At 35.1% G+C, this 18112-nt stretch overlaps 1 protein-coding gene across 5 annotated transcripts in view; it reads left to right on the top strand.

Moving 5' to 3' along the window:
• DMD (dystrophin) overlaps positions 1-18112 on the top strand; it is a gene marked incomplete at both ends in the record, with an annotated part of 1256016 nt that overhangs the window by 972545 nt on the left and 265359 nt on the right. For all 5 annotated transcript variants that reach the window (XM_080362523.1, XM_080362521.1, XM_080362520.1 and 2 more), the window contains one exon: positions 5582-5736. In XM_080362523.1, coding sequence (XP_080218649.1) covers positions 5582-5736 — 155 coding nt within the window. The remainder of the gene's footprint in view (positions 1-5581; positions 5737-18112) is intronic.

Genomic DNA, 18112 nt, shown 5'->3' with positions numbered 1-18112 from the left:
GCCTTTTTTTTTTAATTGCCTGTAAGAAGCATTAAAACGTTCATCAGCCCATTGTTTTAGGCTGAGATGTGGTTAAGTTTTCTTATTTAAGATTATACTGTAAGGGTCATTGCTTAGGAAGGGTGGATTATGGTAACAAGGGCAATCACTCACTAATGTATTGGAAGGAGTTATAGATTATGTATACTACTGTCATTCAGCATAGAGAACTCCCATTTGTCACTGTCTTTCTGCAGAGATAGAGTTCTGGCTTCTGTCCAGTGTTTGGTTAAAAAAGTCAATGTCCCAGCTCTGCAAAGACTCAATTAACAGAAAACTAGTTCTGTGCAGACACAGTTTTACATCACTGCGTTGGAGTGTCTTATGTCTGAACACTAGGAAAAGAATTGAAAATATAGTTTTAGAAATTGATTCTGTGTCCACTTTTTTTACAAGCATATATGAGGCTTAGATGAGGTTCATTTAAGATTGTATACTTTTTGAAACAAATTACAATTTTTTGGATCAACATTCTCCAAGGAGAGAAATAAGAATATGCCCATCTCCTCCATCGCCCAAGTTATAGAGAAAGTGTACTAGTATACTTATTCATAGACTGTATCTCTAGATATAAGTAGAGTTTTTGAAAGGATGTCAGCAGATTCTTGTCACTCCTTCTTTAAAAGACATGAAGTGCTTGGACTATCATCAGCCATTCCCATCCCAGTTCGGATTCAATGTGATGTGTTGTGTCAAACTACAGACATTTGGCTATAATTATAGTTTCGATGTCATAGCTAGTCCATCTTAATTTGCTGTGCCCTTCTGATGATATGAACACCAACAAGCTCAACTGTTCCAGAGTTGTTTATTTTCATTTGTTTGGTTTTGCCTAGCCTTTCTCCATCAAGTTTGGAAGACATCATCCTCTGTCTTAGAGAATGTGTGTGTGGGGGGGTCTTTTCTGGTTTTGCTTTGGTTTTTTGGGGGGTTCTTTTCTGTTTTTGGTTTGGTTTGGGTTAATTTTTGTGCCAGCCTTCCTAGACGAATTATCTTTGTGTGCCAGTAATTCCTATTGTGTCAAATCCCTCATGAAAGGTTCTCAGATGTGACAGCATCAGCTGTTGTGTTCATGCTTGAGATAAGGGGTCATGAATCCTAAGGAAAATTGAAATATTTTTTGAGTTTAGCAGCTTTATATTTCTTCTGTATAGCATTATCTAAACTGAAGGACCTAGAAATACATCAAATCCTCAAAATAAATGCTTTCCAGGCTTCTGTGCCAAACATATATATTTTGATGGTGTCCCCTGAATATTTGGAGTAAGTATGCTGTCTTTTGGCTTGCTGTTACACTGACAGAAATAAAGCTGTCATTTTTATTCATTTGTGTTGAGGGAAAGAGAGAGGTCTGCGTGAGTGTTAAATAAATTCTTCAGACATATTCATTTCATCAGCTTTGCATCTCAACACAGCTTGGTGTGAGAATGTAGTGTTCTTCTGTTTGTTGAACATTATAAGTCTGTTCTAAGTGAACTTTTAATCAGTGCTTGTGTTAATGCTTTTCTGCTAGTGAATCCTTACACACAAGTAAATAGTAAGCTCAGTAATAGCAGGCTTTTGATTTTTTTTTCATTAAAAAAAAATCATAAAAAAAAAAATCTGTAACTACCTTGTATTTGGCCAATGATTTTTTTAATAGAATTTGACACATTTGTTTCTGACATTTAAAAGAAAAGTAACCAGGTACCATATAGCTGATAATTAAAAATATTATTCATTTGAATCAGAAATAAATTCAGAGGTAACTTTCTGAGGATTAAAGCATTTTTCATTCTATCTTTTTGGTTTGGTATTTGAGAACTAAATTCTAAATACTGGAATTAGGTATGGAGTAGCAGAATATGGCATTCCGGACAATGAGGCTCTGTATCCATTAAAGCTCTGTTATTGTTTAAGTGATGACTGCAGATGGTTAACTCAGCAGGCTGAAGGTCACAGGTGTAAAAATAGTACACAGTCAGTCTTCAGGTCCTTTCCACCCCCAAGTCATCTGAACACAAGCTAGTGTACAACTAGTCTCTTCTTAATATGATACTGAGCTTATATTGAAAAAAAAGAAAGCTACTGGGATTGCCCATTCAGTCCTTGGCTCCTTGTTCTGCTAAGAGCTATTGAGGCATCTTTTCTTCTTCTGGACCAGTTTAGCTGGGATGACCAAAGCAATGACGAGAAAGGATGGAAACATTTCCTTCCTTTCATTCACTGACCACCTATTTCTTGTTCATCGTGATAGAAAATTGAATATAAGCCTGATTACATCCTCTGCTCTGTCGGGACTCAAGAGGCCAGGCAACCTTCGCCTGGCATAGCCTGGAGGGTGAGCTTTATGCCCTGGGTTTGTGCCTAAGACTGAGGCTCTGTTGCTTGTCTTCTTGCAGGGAGGATAACTTACTAGGTACTCTTGCCACTTTCTGTCTATCAGTATAGGATGAAGTACAGTCTCAGCATTTGGTGGATTTTTATTATTCCAGGGCTAACAGCATACTGCTTTGATTTTAGTAAAACAATTAACATTTAAGTTAACATCACTGACTATCATAAAGACATTGAAACAGAATTCCTTGATTTAAAAAAAAAAAGAAAAAGAAAAAAAAAATTCTTAAAGTTTATAAATAAAATGTGCTATAGATATACAGGAAACGGACAGAAAGGCAGCCTGATTTTCCAGATTTATGATAGATACACCTGCCCAGTGCTCAGAGCTGGATGATGCTGTACATACATATAGCTGTATTTGAACTGCTATGCATCATTTATTTTGTTCCACTGGGTAATCCTGGGATAGAAGAAAGCCGAGCTCTAATTTCTATACTTGTTTTTAATCAAGAATCCTTAATTACACACACTTTATTCCTATTAATATCAACTAGTGTCTTCTAATTAAAAATTTAAAATAAATTTATACCTAAGTAACATGATAAATGCACAGCCCTAATTCTTTAAGCCTTTTAATAAACTCAGCAAATTCCAGTGGTGACAGAGACAAAACAAAGAGAACGCTTTAAAAATGTCAAAATTATATTCAGACAATGAAGCAAGTAGCTAAAATATAAAGAAGACCTGAAAATATAAAAGGGAACAGAGGAAATAAAATAATGCCAAGAATTTAATTCTAAAATATTCATTATAGTCCTGTAAGATATGTGTTAATGGGCCTCCGGTAGGACAGACAGGTGAAACATTTACCACAATACTTTGTTCTCAGCATCTGTGCACGGAGCAAAGTGGAAGCAAGGCCAAGCACTCCTCAAAGTTGTTGAAAAATTACATACTAATTTCCAATTAAGTGGAAAATACAAATTGTTTCTGTCGGCAAAGCTCTCTATGGTCATCATTTCTCTCCTGAGTGATGATCTAGTGTTGTAATGTCAGGAAGTTAATGGATTAATGTTGAAGTTAATGGTGAGAACAACACTTTTGGAAATAACCTTGTAATGGATCTTTCTGTATTTTTATTATAAAACTGGCTTTGGAAGGATTTATAAGGTCGTTTATATTCACATGGGACTGGGCAAAATAACTTATTTTCAAAGTAAAGTTTACAGGCCATTAATTTACAATACAGACAAAATGTTATGGTAACTTTTTTTATGTAATGCAGTGAACGGTCAGTAGTCTGCTGTGATTCTTTGGCTGGAAAAAAGTAGCTGTATGCATGCATAATTTTAAAGAGAAAGGTAGAGTGTAATAAAAATGGACAGACCTAAATGTAGAGTAGATACTTGCTAAAAAATACCTACAAAACTGAAATTATTATCACCGTAGAATTTATTTTTTGTTTTATATATTTTATTATATTTATGTAAATACTGACATTTATATGTTTATTGTATATAATTCTGGCAGGAAAGGAGCTGAATTGGCAGACTGTTTCCAAAACAACCACCTACCTGTATCTTCTCCAAAGGAACTGTCGTGTTTTTCCACAAAATTATCTCCTCTCTTGACTACATCTCCATACTTAACACAGGGAAATGACTTTTAAAAAGTGTTTAGGCTGCTTTAGTTTAAGTGAGCTTAGTGATAATATTTTCAGGTGATTTTCAGAGGGGGGTTAGTAGCTTCCTCCTAATTTTTGATCAGTAGAAATAGGTTCCCTTGTTCCAAACAGATAATCTGGTTATTGCATTAGTACATGAGGTTATAAACTGCATAACCTGGGTGATCTGCCCTCTCATGAAGGAATAACACAGGAAAGAGAAGAAATATATGTTTTCAGTTTTAAGTTATGGAGGGCACCTAGAGACGCTGAAACAGCTTTTTAACAGGTAAGAGTTTGGAGGAAAAAACAAAACCCCCAAAACTCCACCCAAACTCTATTCAAAGATCAAGTATGTTTTAGTCCCAATCTTAACCAAAATCAACTTACAGGCTTGCTTAGAGGAAAACATAAGTGCACAAAATACTCAAAATGTATTTATTTATTATTTAGAGTCTTCAATTGGGAATGAAATATTTAAGTTCAATTTTGTGTGGAGAATTCCTTACTTGAATCAAAACAGGATTTCAAATGGAACACTGCTTTGGGAGAATGAGGGGGAAAAACTATTTTTCTCTTCACTGACATTTCCTTATTTGTGTATTAAAGCACAAGAGTAAAGACATTCAAACCTTAGTGGGGTTTTTTGTTGTTTTGGATGTTTGTGGTTTTTTTGTTTGTTTGTTTGGTTTTTGTCAATAGCCTCTAATGTCCTTTTGATTGGCCAGTTGTAGTCTTTGCCTAATACAAAAGTACAAGTAAATCATCGATTATTTTGCTCCTTTTTTGTTACACGTTAGGGAGTAAATGTGCAACTTCAGTGGAGGGGAGAGGAAGAGGGAGAGGAGGAGGAGAAGGAGAAAGAAGAAGAGAGGAAATTAAAAAAAAGAATGTCCAAGATTTAAAGCCTTTCTTAATACTGAGAAGAGTAATTTTACGTTAGAAAGGTATTGATAGGTTTACTAGTAGTTTTGCTGTATTGCAGATTCAGTGCCGTTCCAGTAGATGGCACTAATTACATAAACAATTTGGTAAAATAAATTGGGAAAAAAAAAAAAAAAAAAGTGAAAGCACCGGTACTAGTTGTCCAAATCTCAGTATTTTTTTCACAGTATAAAAAAGAAAATTAGATAGAACATATTATTGCATTATATTTTCCACCTCAGTATAATTCAACATCACAAACAGTGATAGTTTGTGTAATGCATTATAATGCAGCCATCAATTTGTGTCTTAGAAAAGAATAACCAACATTTTAATTGGTGTTTATCCATTTGAGCTGTCATGTTTTTAGAATTAGGTTGCTTGGTCCTCTCAGAGTTTAGAAGTAGTCCTATGGTTTTATGACTACAAGAATTAAAACATTAAGAAAGACTCTGACCTTAATTACCAGTAAATCTGAGGAAGTCCTCCTTCTCCTTCTCTTTTTCTTTTTCTTTTTTTCTTTTTTTTTCATATTGATGGTATAAGTTGTTCATCTCCTTCTCTAATAATCATAAAGTGTGTGATCATTTTCTGGTGATCTGAGGTTTTTTCTGTTTCTTTCTCTTTTAACTTCAGCAATTTTCAAAAGAAATACGGCAATGGCAAATAAATGTAGATGTGACAAATGACATGGCACTTAAGCTGCTTCGTGATTATTCAGCAGATGACACCAGAAAAGTAGAACGGATGACAGATACTGTTAATACGACGTGGGCTGCCATTAATAAGAGGTAGGATATAAATTCTGCTATTAGATTTGTTGTTAAACTACATTAGCATTCATTGTCCAGCTTTGGTTGGAGATTATAGAAGATGTAACTTTTGAACATGACACGATTATAGTGAGGTAGAAAAGAATGAAGATGACTCTTCTGTCATATTTTTTGGAAATATGTCTTTGGAATGCCATTCAATTCTCTCAAATAAAATTTTGCCTCCTACCAATTTTCTTCTGCTGTAACCAGTTACCAATGAACTTCAGTTGATAGGTTATATATTTTAAATATTTAAAATGAAGTGTTTCATATTTCTATGTGCTATCTCCACATCACGATCACTATAGTGATTTTGAGTCATAAACTGAATCTGAAAATGACAGACATATCCTATTGAAGCAGATTCAAAGTAGAAATGTTATCCTGTACGTTTGAAGCAAGTCTCTAGACAAGAAAGTTTTTACTACATCCTCAATCATGTTCTTGATTACATTTCCACGTCATGCAGTGTCTGGTTTAGGTACCAGTTCCTTACTAGAAGTAATCTCTGCAGCTTGCCATCAAATTGTGAATTAGCCAATATGTAATTTATAAGATCAGAACATATTGCAGAATAAAAATTACTTTCTTTGTAGTAGTAAGAGTTCTAAGTCATTGCACGTCATATGAAATGCATAAAAATTAAATCAAAGTTGTTTTAATCAGTATCTTGAATTAAGTTTTATAGCTTAAGACTGAAACTAGAACTGAATTAGATCTTAATGTGTTTTCAATTAAAGTCTATGAACAAAGCAAAAAATGTTGGTTTAGTTAAATATAAAATAAATTCAGGAAATCCTCTTGCATAATGACAGTTACTTAAATCACTGATGACTACAGAAATTTATTCCTGATTTTTGTTTAATTTTTTAATGAAGCTGATATTCATACAAGTCACTTTAACAGCGTTTTTTTCTGAAGCAGACCTGCCACTGACTTAAGATCCTGTTCAAATGAGAGAAATGCTGTTGATGTCCACCTAAAAAAACCCACATAATAATGTGAAAGCATTTTTTTAAACAAAATTAAGAACTAAACTGAGAAATTAGTATAAACATTCAGTTAGTATCTACTTGAATTTATCCTGCTATAGTAATAGCCATTTTAGCATTATTAGTAATAGCCATATTTTTATGAAAAAATGTTTTGCTCTCTGTGGTCTGAGAAACAGGCTGGGTAGAACATCTGTTCCTGAATGAGAAAGGCTGGGTGTCTAATGCTTAAAACTATTCTCCATGAGTAGATAAAATCAGTAGCTCAAAGGGGAGAAGCAAAGGAAATTGCTTTTGTCTGCATGTAGAACTACAACCCCCAGTTGATGAGACGGCTTGGCAATCCTGGAGGTCCAGGGTATCTGTAGCTGCTGTGGATGCTCAGGTAGCTACAAGTACATCTTTAAATCCGTCAATGCTTCAAGCACAAACCCAGGTGTGTCTAATATTGCCTAAATGTGAGAATTGCCATCGTTGCATGGACCCAGCAAAGTACTAGGCTAATGGAGAGTAGTTCTTTAAGATACGCTCCTTGCAAGTTTCTACAAAACCCACAGACTTATTCACATGTGTTAGATGAATTACTGTAGTAAATGTTTTATGTCTTGGAAGAGAGCTGTTCAGGTCACTGAGGTGACATTTTTCATTAAGAAGTACAAAAGGATAGAGTTAAGCTTGACCAGGTAACTGGAAAACTCATTTCCTAGTTTTTGATGGTATGGCTTTACTACCTTTCTAATATTTTTTTTTTAATTCAGTGTTTTGTATATATTTTTTGTAAGACTTCTCATGATTTGGGAACTTGAAAAAGCAGCATGCTGGAAACAGTAGTTGATGAGGTTTTCTAAGGGCTTTATCACATTTCTATCTGTCTTTTGTGAGACATTGATAAATATGGATGTACTAAGTCATTAAGTCAGCAAGACTTGTATTTGGACGATTTTCTGCACCTGTAGATTTTTCAGGTTTGTTTGAATCAGTAGCCAGGCCTTTTGCTCATGGAGCAGCTCTTAAATGAGGTCTTAAAAGAACCTTTGAGATTTCTTTTGTTAAACAGCTTTGTGAAAAGACAAGATGGAGTCCATGGGCCTTTGGCTAACTTAAATATCAGTTTGTTCAATTTTTGGAGGTATTTTGTTTTTCCCTCCCTCTATGCTTCATCTTTTAGGTTATTGCATAAAGCAAAACAAATTGTTTCTTTGTGGGTTTTTTTTTTTTTTTTAATTGTAAGAGAACATTTACTCAGTAGAAGGGAAGCACATGAACTGTTTGTCACAAACTCCAAGAAAGTTCTCCACTGAAATGCATGTAGAACGATTTCACATATATCTATGAGTCTTTTTTTCATCTAGACCATGAGGAAGTAGTTCTCTCATCACTCAGTGATGTAGAAATATATTCCAAATAATGTCCTTGCCAATTTGTCCAGCATTTTAGAAATAGTTTTATCATCACTGTCAATATAATAAATATTCTGCTGAAGATTTTGGGTTCTTCTCCCTATATTCGTAATTTAAATTGCATAATTATTTTGTGGATATTTTCTTTTAAAAAGAAAAAGAGTGGCTTACGTTGTTTTGAACTAATTATTCTCTAACTTGCCATTAATATCAGAATTCTGTGTCAGTGTAAAAAATGTGAAACCTCCTTTTCCATAAACAAGATTAGTAAAACAACAGGCAGCAAATAGCAGTAAAATTCCATTCTGCCTGTTGGTAATAGTTCAGCCAAAGCAAGTACTTTAGTCATTAAGGCAACATCTGCCAGCTTGTGTTTTGTTTAGCTTAAGTAGATTTGCAGCTGATTGCTGTGTGTTTACCCTTTGCCTTACTGTTCTGTTTTATAACATTGAACTATAACCAATAACATTTTAAGTCCTTTAATAGCCAAATTGGTAAGTGCCTAATGGTTGCTTCACTTTCTTCACTCTCCACTTTGCAGTATCGACAACAAAAATAAAAATTATAAAGATACATTAAAAAGCACATGAACTGATCCGTAGGGTAAAAGCCAGAGTGACTTGTAAACCAGTCTCTTCCTCTTCTCTTTGAAAGTGTTGACTTTCCAAGAAATAACTATATTATTTAAGCTGAGGCACTTACAAAGAAAGTGATCTGTATTGCTTCTATTAATAAAAATAAATCTAACAGCTGAACGAAAGTGTTCTCAAGAAAAAAAATGCAATGAAGGAAGCAACCATTAGACATTTACTGTATATTAAAATGTTTGTTATGGTAGTATTACCTTGCTCCCTCCTTTTTGTGGGCACACGCGTTTTATGTGAATTATCATATAAAACATAAACACTTGCTGAAATTTGTTCCTTTCTTGAGAATCCACCAAATGTGTTTAAATACCAAGCTAAAAAGGGACTTAGATCTTTTTTAAGTGGAACATGTTATGGCCAGAATTACATAACATCCGCTGAGAATTGGTTAGAACTCCAAACCATCAATGTCTAACAGACACCTTCAAATATTTGCAGCACCTACCAGTTCCTATGCCCAAGTTCAGTGGAACTCAGGCTGCACCCTAGGTATTAAGAGCTTTCACTGCTCAAGATGCTTGTTTTGGCTCCTGAGACAAGATACAGGGCACACACATCAGTCAAAACAGAGAACAGTATTTTTTTTTTCCCTTCTACAGAGTATGGGCTGTGAAGAGATATATATATATATATATACACACACATATAATTAGATCTGTGTTGTTGCTATTAGTTTAAGTTGTAGGGAGTTGGAGAGGGAGTAGCAAGGTGCTGAGTTTCTAGACAACCTATTTGAAAGGTCTGAGGTACCTACTTTCATATTTGTCTAAGAATTGTGCTAATTCTCTAATGTAGCCAGGTGTACAAACACCTTGATTTTTGCATGTCAGCTGGACAGTATGAAATGCAAATGACCAAACAAACTATGGACATAAACAGTACAAAAGTATGATGTATATCTGTTTCCTATGTAAATGCATAATATAAAAGTAATTATAAGTGTGAAAAAAGAGTATGAACAAGTTTTGATCTTTGAGCAGCAAACCTTTGCTTATCAGTGGTTGCTTGTTATAAACATACAATTGTTAGAATGTAAACCTTATCTGTACATAATGTTTGTAAGTATAATTTTATTGCCTGCACAGAAAGAGGTTGACCATTCTGCTGGAGACAGGTTTGGGGTTTTTTTTAATATACTGTACCTGTCCAAATACTACTTTGCTTTATGGCACTTGTGGAAATAATCACATTTGTGGTACAGTTGAATTGCATTCTGGGTGAGAAAAACTGCATTTACACATCAGCAACAGCCAGGAATATGAAGTGTGTTAAGTTACTGAAGATTTGTAGTTGGTTGCAGTAGCTAGACCTTTCTTGGAGCCATCTCTGAAGAGCTTGTTTGCTCATTTAGGGTTGGATTGCTTCTAGGTTCTCTGATCAAACTCCACCTTTTCCTTTCCATTCTTCTATTGCTTTGAAGTTTGGTCCCCTTTCCTAAAACCGGTATAATTCCATACATATGAACAGCTAGTTCTTTGTGCATGCACCCTTCCTTTGAGCACAGTGAAACAACTAAATGAAAAATGTAAGTCACCATGAGAACCTTATTTATATAGGAAGCTTTTTAATGCATCTCTGCCTGCAGCTGCTGTCCTGGCTATAGAGCTGCATTTGTGTGGATGTGAGAAAGAAATCATTAAAATGTAAGGCTTCAGATGAAGATGATAATGGTAAAGTGTCATTTTCTGATGTATTTTTTCTTTTTCTTTTTTTTTTTTTTGGCCTCCCAAAGAAATGGTAGTATGATGGGTTTTTTTATTTTTATCATTATGTTGTGGTGATTTATTGATTGCTTTTTGAAATAATTTTGCCAGGCTCAGGGTAGATATATAGAGTGACTGCTTTTTTACAACCAATATGTCATGCTGAAGTTTGCTGCTTACACCAGTTTAACAATAGATGTGAATTTAAAAATTGCAAAGACTACTGGAAAACAATGCAATTGTAGGGTGATTATTTTGTTTTGTGTGAGATATTGACAATACATGTTTATCTTTGCTTTGTTTATTAAAAAAAGTAAATTTTCAGTCTAGGTGTTTGTCACAGGCTGTGTTTGAGAACCTTACCTGGTTTTAGTTCTGTAAGGACTAAGTACCTTTACTTAGTCACTAGAACTATTCACATTGAATGAAAGTGAGTCTCTGCAGTCTCAAGTATCACACCTAAGATCATATTAAAGAACAGATAATTTTATGTGTCAGCAAGTTTTTCTGATGAACTAATGTAGCTCTGACTATTATTTTTAGTATGAGGAGAAACAAAGTTTTCAAAAAAAAGCATTTAATCCAGAACTTTTCTGGAAATGCTGACTTTATATGAGGTCCTAATGTCTTTCCCATTAGATAAAAGGGTACAAGAACCCTTAGTTTTCATGAAGCTAGGTTGTCTCACTTCATCAGTACAGCATTCCATGGTTGTCTGAAGTTACTCTCCAACAGAGCTGGCAAACTCTGACGAAAACCTTTTCATTAGCTGCTTGTTATGCCAGAATATTAAGGCTTTTGTGTTTAAAATATGGATACCTTTGAAGTTTCTTAAGAGTTGTTTTCAGACAACGGATTAATTTTGTTTTCTTTTGTATTCTTTCATTTTCTTCGCACCCTCAAAAAAGGACTATAAAAAGGATCTGAATACCACTTTGGCAAGGTTTAGATGCTCTGAGTTTAATTTAAGACATTTGTTGTTTTATGTTTTACTTGGTTAAATATAATCTCTTAACATATCCCTATTAAATATACTCCTAAACTCTCATTTTGGGGGAGACGGATTTTGTGGTGACACATAAATGAGAGGTTACCTATTTGAAAGGTATTCTACTGACTGCCTACACTCTCAAACAAATATTTGTGCACAAAATATAACCTCAAGATTATCAGCAATGACATCAGTTAACATTACTTTCTTATGTTTTTCTTCTTAATGCCCCTAAGAATGATGAAATTTCATCCATAAATAAATAGGTAAAAGTATAAAAAGGCATAAATATAGAAGCCAGATGAAGCTCCTATAAATAGGAGATCCTGAAAGTCATCTTAGCTACTTGTAGTCTAGTTTTCATTTTTGTCCTCCACTCAGCTGACAGTACTTTTTGTGCAGTACTGACACCGGTACGTGGCTCCAAGTTGAGAAGTCAATTGAGAGTACTGAATATTTGTGGTTCACTTTGTGACAGGATGATCTTGGATACACAATGCCTTCAAAATGCTGGCAGGATGAGCTGAAAAAGCAACGTTACCCAGAATATGGTGTGATTCATCATTTCTACCTTTGTGAACCTATTCTTGGGATTTTTGAGAAACTCTTTTAGGCTTAAAAAAAGGAAAGACTTCTTGAGTTATTTCAGGAGAGGACAGCATCAGTGGTACAGTACTGGACTTAAAGGATCTGTGGATCCTTGTGACTTCAGGGGCATGTTTCTTAAAACTCTTGACGTCAGTGTGAATAAATTTAACATTCCCACCACTTGAATAGATGCAACTGTAGGCTAGTACTTTTATTGCTTCCAGAAAGGCAATAGATATCTGTAGGTCTGCTAAGTCCTTCTGCAGACAAACGGAAATGCCCTTAAAGAGAAAATTCATTTTGTTTTGGTTTTTTCAACTTGTTTGTCCCACAAGTGGCTGGCTGAGGTTTTTCAGACACCATGAATTCAGCTGCTTGATATTTAAGTGATTTTGGTTGTTAACTGTAATCTAATGTTAATTATTTCATTATAGACAATTAAAAAGGAGGACAGCCCTGACATTTTGCAAAGAGATCTTCACTTTCAAATATTTAGAGCAAGTTATAATAGTTTTAACTAAACAGGAAAAGTGAAAGTGGAATGTCTAGAAGAACATTCCTTATTGCTCAGACAGTTGCTTTTTCCATTGTTTTTCCTCATTCTTGGCTTATATTTTGGTCTCAAGTGAAACAGAATTCTGTTACTTCGTTCATATTTATTGTGTGTTAAATGCTGTCTATTCCTTTCTGATTAAAATGAGAACAGATCTCATCTTATAGTGGAATCTAACTTTAAAAAAAATTAATTAGTTTATGACACAGAATTCTAAATGGAGAAAGGTTTCATGGACTGACTTGAATCATAATTAAAGCTTAATATGGACATTTTAGAGAAACACTTCATTTGAGAAATCTCACTCTTATGAATCCATAGGAGGAGCAAGGTACTAAGGAAGAAATAAGTAAGCCTGGTTTTGTGAGAGAAAGAACAGAAATGACAAGTTTTGTTCTTACTCTATTACAAGATTAAGACAAATGTGTTGCTCTTTTTCTTAAAGGTGAAATTTTCTGAAGTAATTAGAGAGTTATAGTCTCTATTTGAACAAGAACAGAAGCTAATGCTTTGTGCCCTGAAAGTCCAGCCTTAAATCTTTTTCCTATTAGTCTGCAGATAAATTAACAAACTGTAGCAAACTGATTTTTGCTCTCATCCAAAGCTGATTGCAACAAATTAATGTCTTTCCTTTCCCCTCGATGGACTTCTTATCAGACTTCATGTCCTTTAAAACAAACAACTGAACAGAAATTAATAAAGCTGATGGACTAGCAGAGTGCCAGCAAAAAAGGACTTTGACCTTAGCTGTCACTTTTTATTTGCATTGTTATTCCTGTGACAGCCTTGTTTTGTTTTCCACTGTGTTTTCTATGGACTTCTTTATTTTTTTTTTTTTAACTGCATTTCCTTGCTGTTGGAAGCTTTGGTGCTTCATGATTGTTTAGCTTTTGATCAGCTGCTGTGCAGACAGTGTAAGCTTCCTCCTCACTGGCTTGTCAGTCATGCTTGAAACTGAAAGGATAATTCTGTCTGTCTGTTAAATTTTCAGTCTCTTTTTGGAAGTTACCACCAAATGTGTCAATTTGACAACAGTGGCACTTGTCTTTTGTTGTGTATCTGTGTTTTAACTATGAATGAAATTTCAACCACATGTTGTTTTTCATAAACTCACAAAGAAATTGAAAAATGACAGTGAGTCATTATCATCCTGGATGGGGATTGGTGGCACAAGAAGCTGATGGTTGTGTCTCCTATTCTCCTGGGGAATCATAGAATGTCCTGAGTTGGAAGGGACCCACAAGGATCATTGAGTCCAACTCCTGTCCCTGCACAGGACAACCCCACAGTTCACACCATATGTCTGAGTGCACTGTCCAATCTCTTCTTGAACACTGTCAGGCTTGGGGCTGTGACACCTCCCTGGGGAGCCTGTTCCAGTGCTTCACCACCCTCTGGGGGAAGAACCTTTTCCTCATGTCCAACCTGAACCTCCCCTGGCACATCTTCCTGACATTGCCTCGGGTTCTGTGGTTGGTCACCAGAGAGAAGAGATCAGTGCCTGCCCCTCCTCCTCCCCTTGTGAGGAAGCTGGAGCCACCATGAGGTCTCCCCTCAGCCTCGTCTTCTCCAAGCTGAACAAACCCAGTGACTTCAGCCATTCCTCATACGGCTTCCCCTCCACACTCTTCACCAACTTTATTGCCTTCTTCTGGACTCTCTCCAGTACCTTTATATCCTTGTTATCCTGTGTTGCCCAGAACTGCACACAGAGCTCCAGGTGAGGCTGCACCAGTGCAGAGCAGAGCGGGACAATCACTTCCCTCACTCGGCTGGCAACGCTGTGCTGGATGCACACAGGACATGGGTGGCGCTCTTGGCTGCCAGGGCACACTGCTGGCTCATGTTCAACTTGCCATTGACCAGCTGCTTTCCAGAATCTCGTCCCCCAGTCTCTGTGTACAGCCAGGGTTGACGTGTCTCAGGTGCAAAATCTGGCACTTGCCCTTGTTGAACTTCATGCAGTAGGTGATTGCCTAGTTCTTCCATTTGTCCAGATCCCTCTGCAGGACCTCTCTGCCCTCAAAAGTGTTATCAGCAAACTTACTTAGTATTCCTTCAAATCCTGTGCCCAAGTAATTTATGAAGACATTGAAGAGTGCTTGCCCTAAGATGGATACCGAGGGTAGATGGGAAAGCAACAGAATTAGCAATGTAATTTTCTTGCATGTCCTAAAATAAGGGTGGTGAGAAATCACTGAGTAAAAGTAAGATTAAATTTCTAAATCTTTAGGACAGAGCTTTTAAAGTGCGTCTGATACAGGTACTAGGAAAGAGGGGAAACAGTAAAAAAGGAATGTGTGAAAAGGAAAAGATCAGTAAGTTCATGTTGTTTAGCATCCAGTATCAATCACATCATGACCAATACCTCAACTTTAACTGTGCTGTGCTAGCTTCCCTGACAAATTTTAAAAATGTAGAGCTCTTCCCCTGCTACAAAGCATGGCATCTCCTGAAAAATATAACAAATATTATCTACTGCAAATTATAAGAAATAGTAGCTCTTGGAATTATCACTCTAGCTGGCTTATCTGCAGGTTCTTCCTTTGTGCAAGATACATAATCATTTGTGTATCTGATACATATCTGCTTACGTACTGTAGTGCCTTGTGGCAACGAATTATACAGATCCACTTTTTGTTAGTGAAGAAAGGAAAATTAATATTTTTATCTGTTTAAAATGTACTACATTTTTTTTTGAGATTCCATTTGTTCACTTGACAGAGTATATAGTAAAACCAAATTTATTGGAATTACCTGAAGTGCCAAGCTTGCAACACCCATTTCCCACTTTCTGCATTTTATCTTATTGGTATCTTATGTTTTCTTTTTTATTTTCCCTTTTTTGTTTGTTTGTTTGTTTTTGTTGGTTTTTTTTGTTTTTTTTTTTATTTCCCATTATTTATATGCTTTCTTTTTAAAATTCATGTCGAGTTAGAAGAGCCAAATTTAGTGGTTGTTTTTTCTTTTGTTTTGTATTTTTTTGGAAGATATAACTCAGATGCATTTTCTATACCCCACAACATGACATATATGCTGATTTTTTGTTTTAAAATCTGAAAAAGAGGCTGCTGTTTATTATCAGTAATGGTGAACAGTTCAGAAATTTCCATGAGTTCTTGTTGCTTAGAGCATGTCTGAGGTTGATACTTCAGCTATGTTAATCAATTACTAACAGTGTCTATTACCCTATCATGAAGTGTATACTTATTCCAAAAAGGTAGACTTATTTTTATGGTGGTTGACCTGTAAGTTTTGCAGGGTGGTTTTACTCCAAGGGACAGAGGCAATTATTCCCAGATTGTTCTCTTTCTTTTTTCCTGTGGGAAGATCAGCCGAATAGACTTGTTCAAGTAGGATAGCATTAAGAAACCGTAGTTCAGATCTGCCTTTGGTGACACCTTTCCTTTTCATACTTTGCAGACCCCCTGGACTTGTGGATACCTGTCACTGTTACTTCTTTTCATGTTGGGGAAAATAAAAGTAGAAGCATGGAACATTTTAATTAATTTTTTCTTTGGCTAAATTGTTTTTTGCGTCATGTCACTGCTTTAATCATTTTATGTCTGTTATTATTCTCCTTTGTGCTGGTTGAAATGAAGTACCCAAGCCAGCATCAGGAGAGTTAAAGATTGACATAATATTTCTTCCATTTTAATTTTGCTTTTTTAACTAGTAATCTTTCAGGTGTTAGTATCTATTGACATCTTCATTAAGCTATTGGTCTTGATTTTTAAATACTAAATCCCTTCAAGGCTACACCTAATTCAGAATCCAGAAGTTTTATCCTGAGTTTGAATCTTCCTTCTGTTATTTTGAACACAACTATATTGAATCTTTCCATTACCACATTCCTAATGATTTTTTCCGTCTGGAGTTATTCACAGTCCTTCCTGGGTTTAACTAATGTAAATAAATTCACTGTCTTGTTCTTCACACCCTTTTCCCTAAATAACATTTAGTGCTGCTCCCTTGAGACAGGCTCCTAATACTCGGAGTTATTTACATTGACTACATTATATGTTCTTAATGTCAGTTTTGTTTCATTCAAGAGGTTTCTGTAGTAAAACTTTGCATCCCTGCCATGACCCCTTGTATAGGGGCTTAACTTGTGGATAGTAAATATTGCTTTACTGTTAGTTTTCATCTTTTAATTCAATTAATTCTGGAAAAAGTTGGCAAATGCATTTTTCTGAAAGACGAATTTTGTTGGTCTATAATACACCTATTAAAGAAATATAGAATTATACTCGCACATGAAAGCAGAACTCTTCTTGAGTACCCATTCCCAACAGATCTTAATTTCTGTTGCTGATGGAAAGGTATTCAGTATTTGTATAGGTTTATATAGAGTTTTTATAGGTAGTTTCTGCTTCTAGATTGATACTTGTTTGGGTACTGTCTGATTATGGGGTGCAACATTTAGCTATGCATGAATATTAAAGTTTGAACATAATAACGTGTTCATGTGGTGTCATCAGCTGTTTACTACATTAGTAGTGCACTTAGTTCAGACTGGGTCAAATGAACTAGTCATATTAAATTTACTAGAATAGTGCCACTACTTGATATTTGGAACTACTAAAATTAGTAAGATAAATAAAGGGCTCTTCTTCAGATTGTCATTCTCAATAAGGCATGGCACATTAAACAATCATATAGAGATCAGATTTGAATTTACACTTGTCATTAAAAATATTTAACAATTTCAAGTAATTGAGATAAACTATACTGCAGATATTGGATAGCAGATGATGGCCCTTTCTTTAGAAAAGAAGCACAAATAATCAAGAAAGAATTACAGAAGTTAATGTAAGAAATATATTAAAGACCTTTAAAAACAATATGTGATGGTAATGTCACATGGATTTTAAAATATTTATTTCCTTGACTGTTCAGTGTTTTTGTCCTTTAAATAAAGAGAGATCGTACAGTATACATAAAACACTCAGTAAAATATGGAAATTTAGAGATCTGTAGCTACTGCAAAACATGAAATTTGTGAGGAAGACCAGTCTAATATTGCATTTCTGCATAACATTTTTATGACTAATGTATACAGAGTCTTGTGCACGTACCTCACACTGTAAGAGCAGAATTAAATGAAAGAGATCAAGAAATGCTAGCTTTTTTTTTTTTTTTTTTTAATAATGCACTTATCCATTTACTTGTTTGCATTTTTAATAGGAAGGTTAATGAGTTGTCTGTAGTTCACCTGTGCATATCTAAATATGTTAATATCAGCTGAACTTGATTTTGGTTAATTACAACACAAGGCAGCCATCTCCAGTGTTCACTTGAGGTTAAGAAAGTTAAAAGTTTTTCTGTTTTGCTTTCTTATGGTTCTTCTGAGAGAACCTGTATCTGTCTTTTTAGTGTTTTACATTATTTTTCCTCCCATGAACTCTTAACATAACTTTTCTAATTTAGTTCCTTGGAATCCTTTTTGGTATTAGAATATAGCTTGAAAAATTAAGA

Source organism: Nesoenas mayeri (genome assembly GCF_963082525.1).
Source record: "Nesoenas mayeri genome assembly, chromosome: 1".
NCBI classification, from domain to species: domain Eukaryota; kingdom Metazoa; phylum Chordata; class Aves; order Columbiformes; family Columbidae; genus Nesoenas; species Nesoenas mayeri.
Note: the sequence above shows the minus strand (reverse complement) of the source record. Positions and strands in the feature narration are given on the sequence as shown.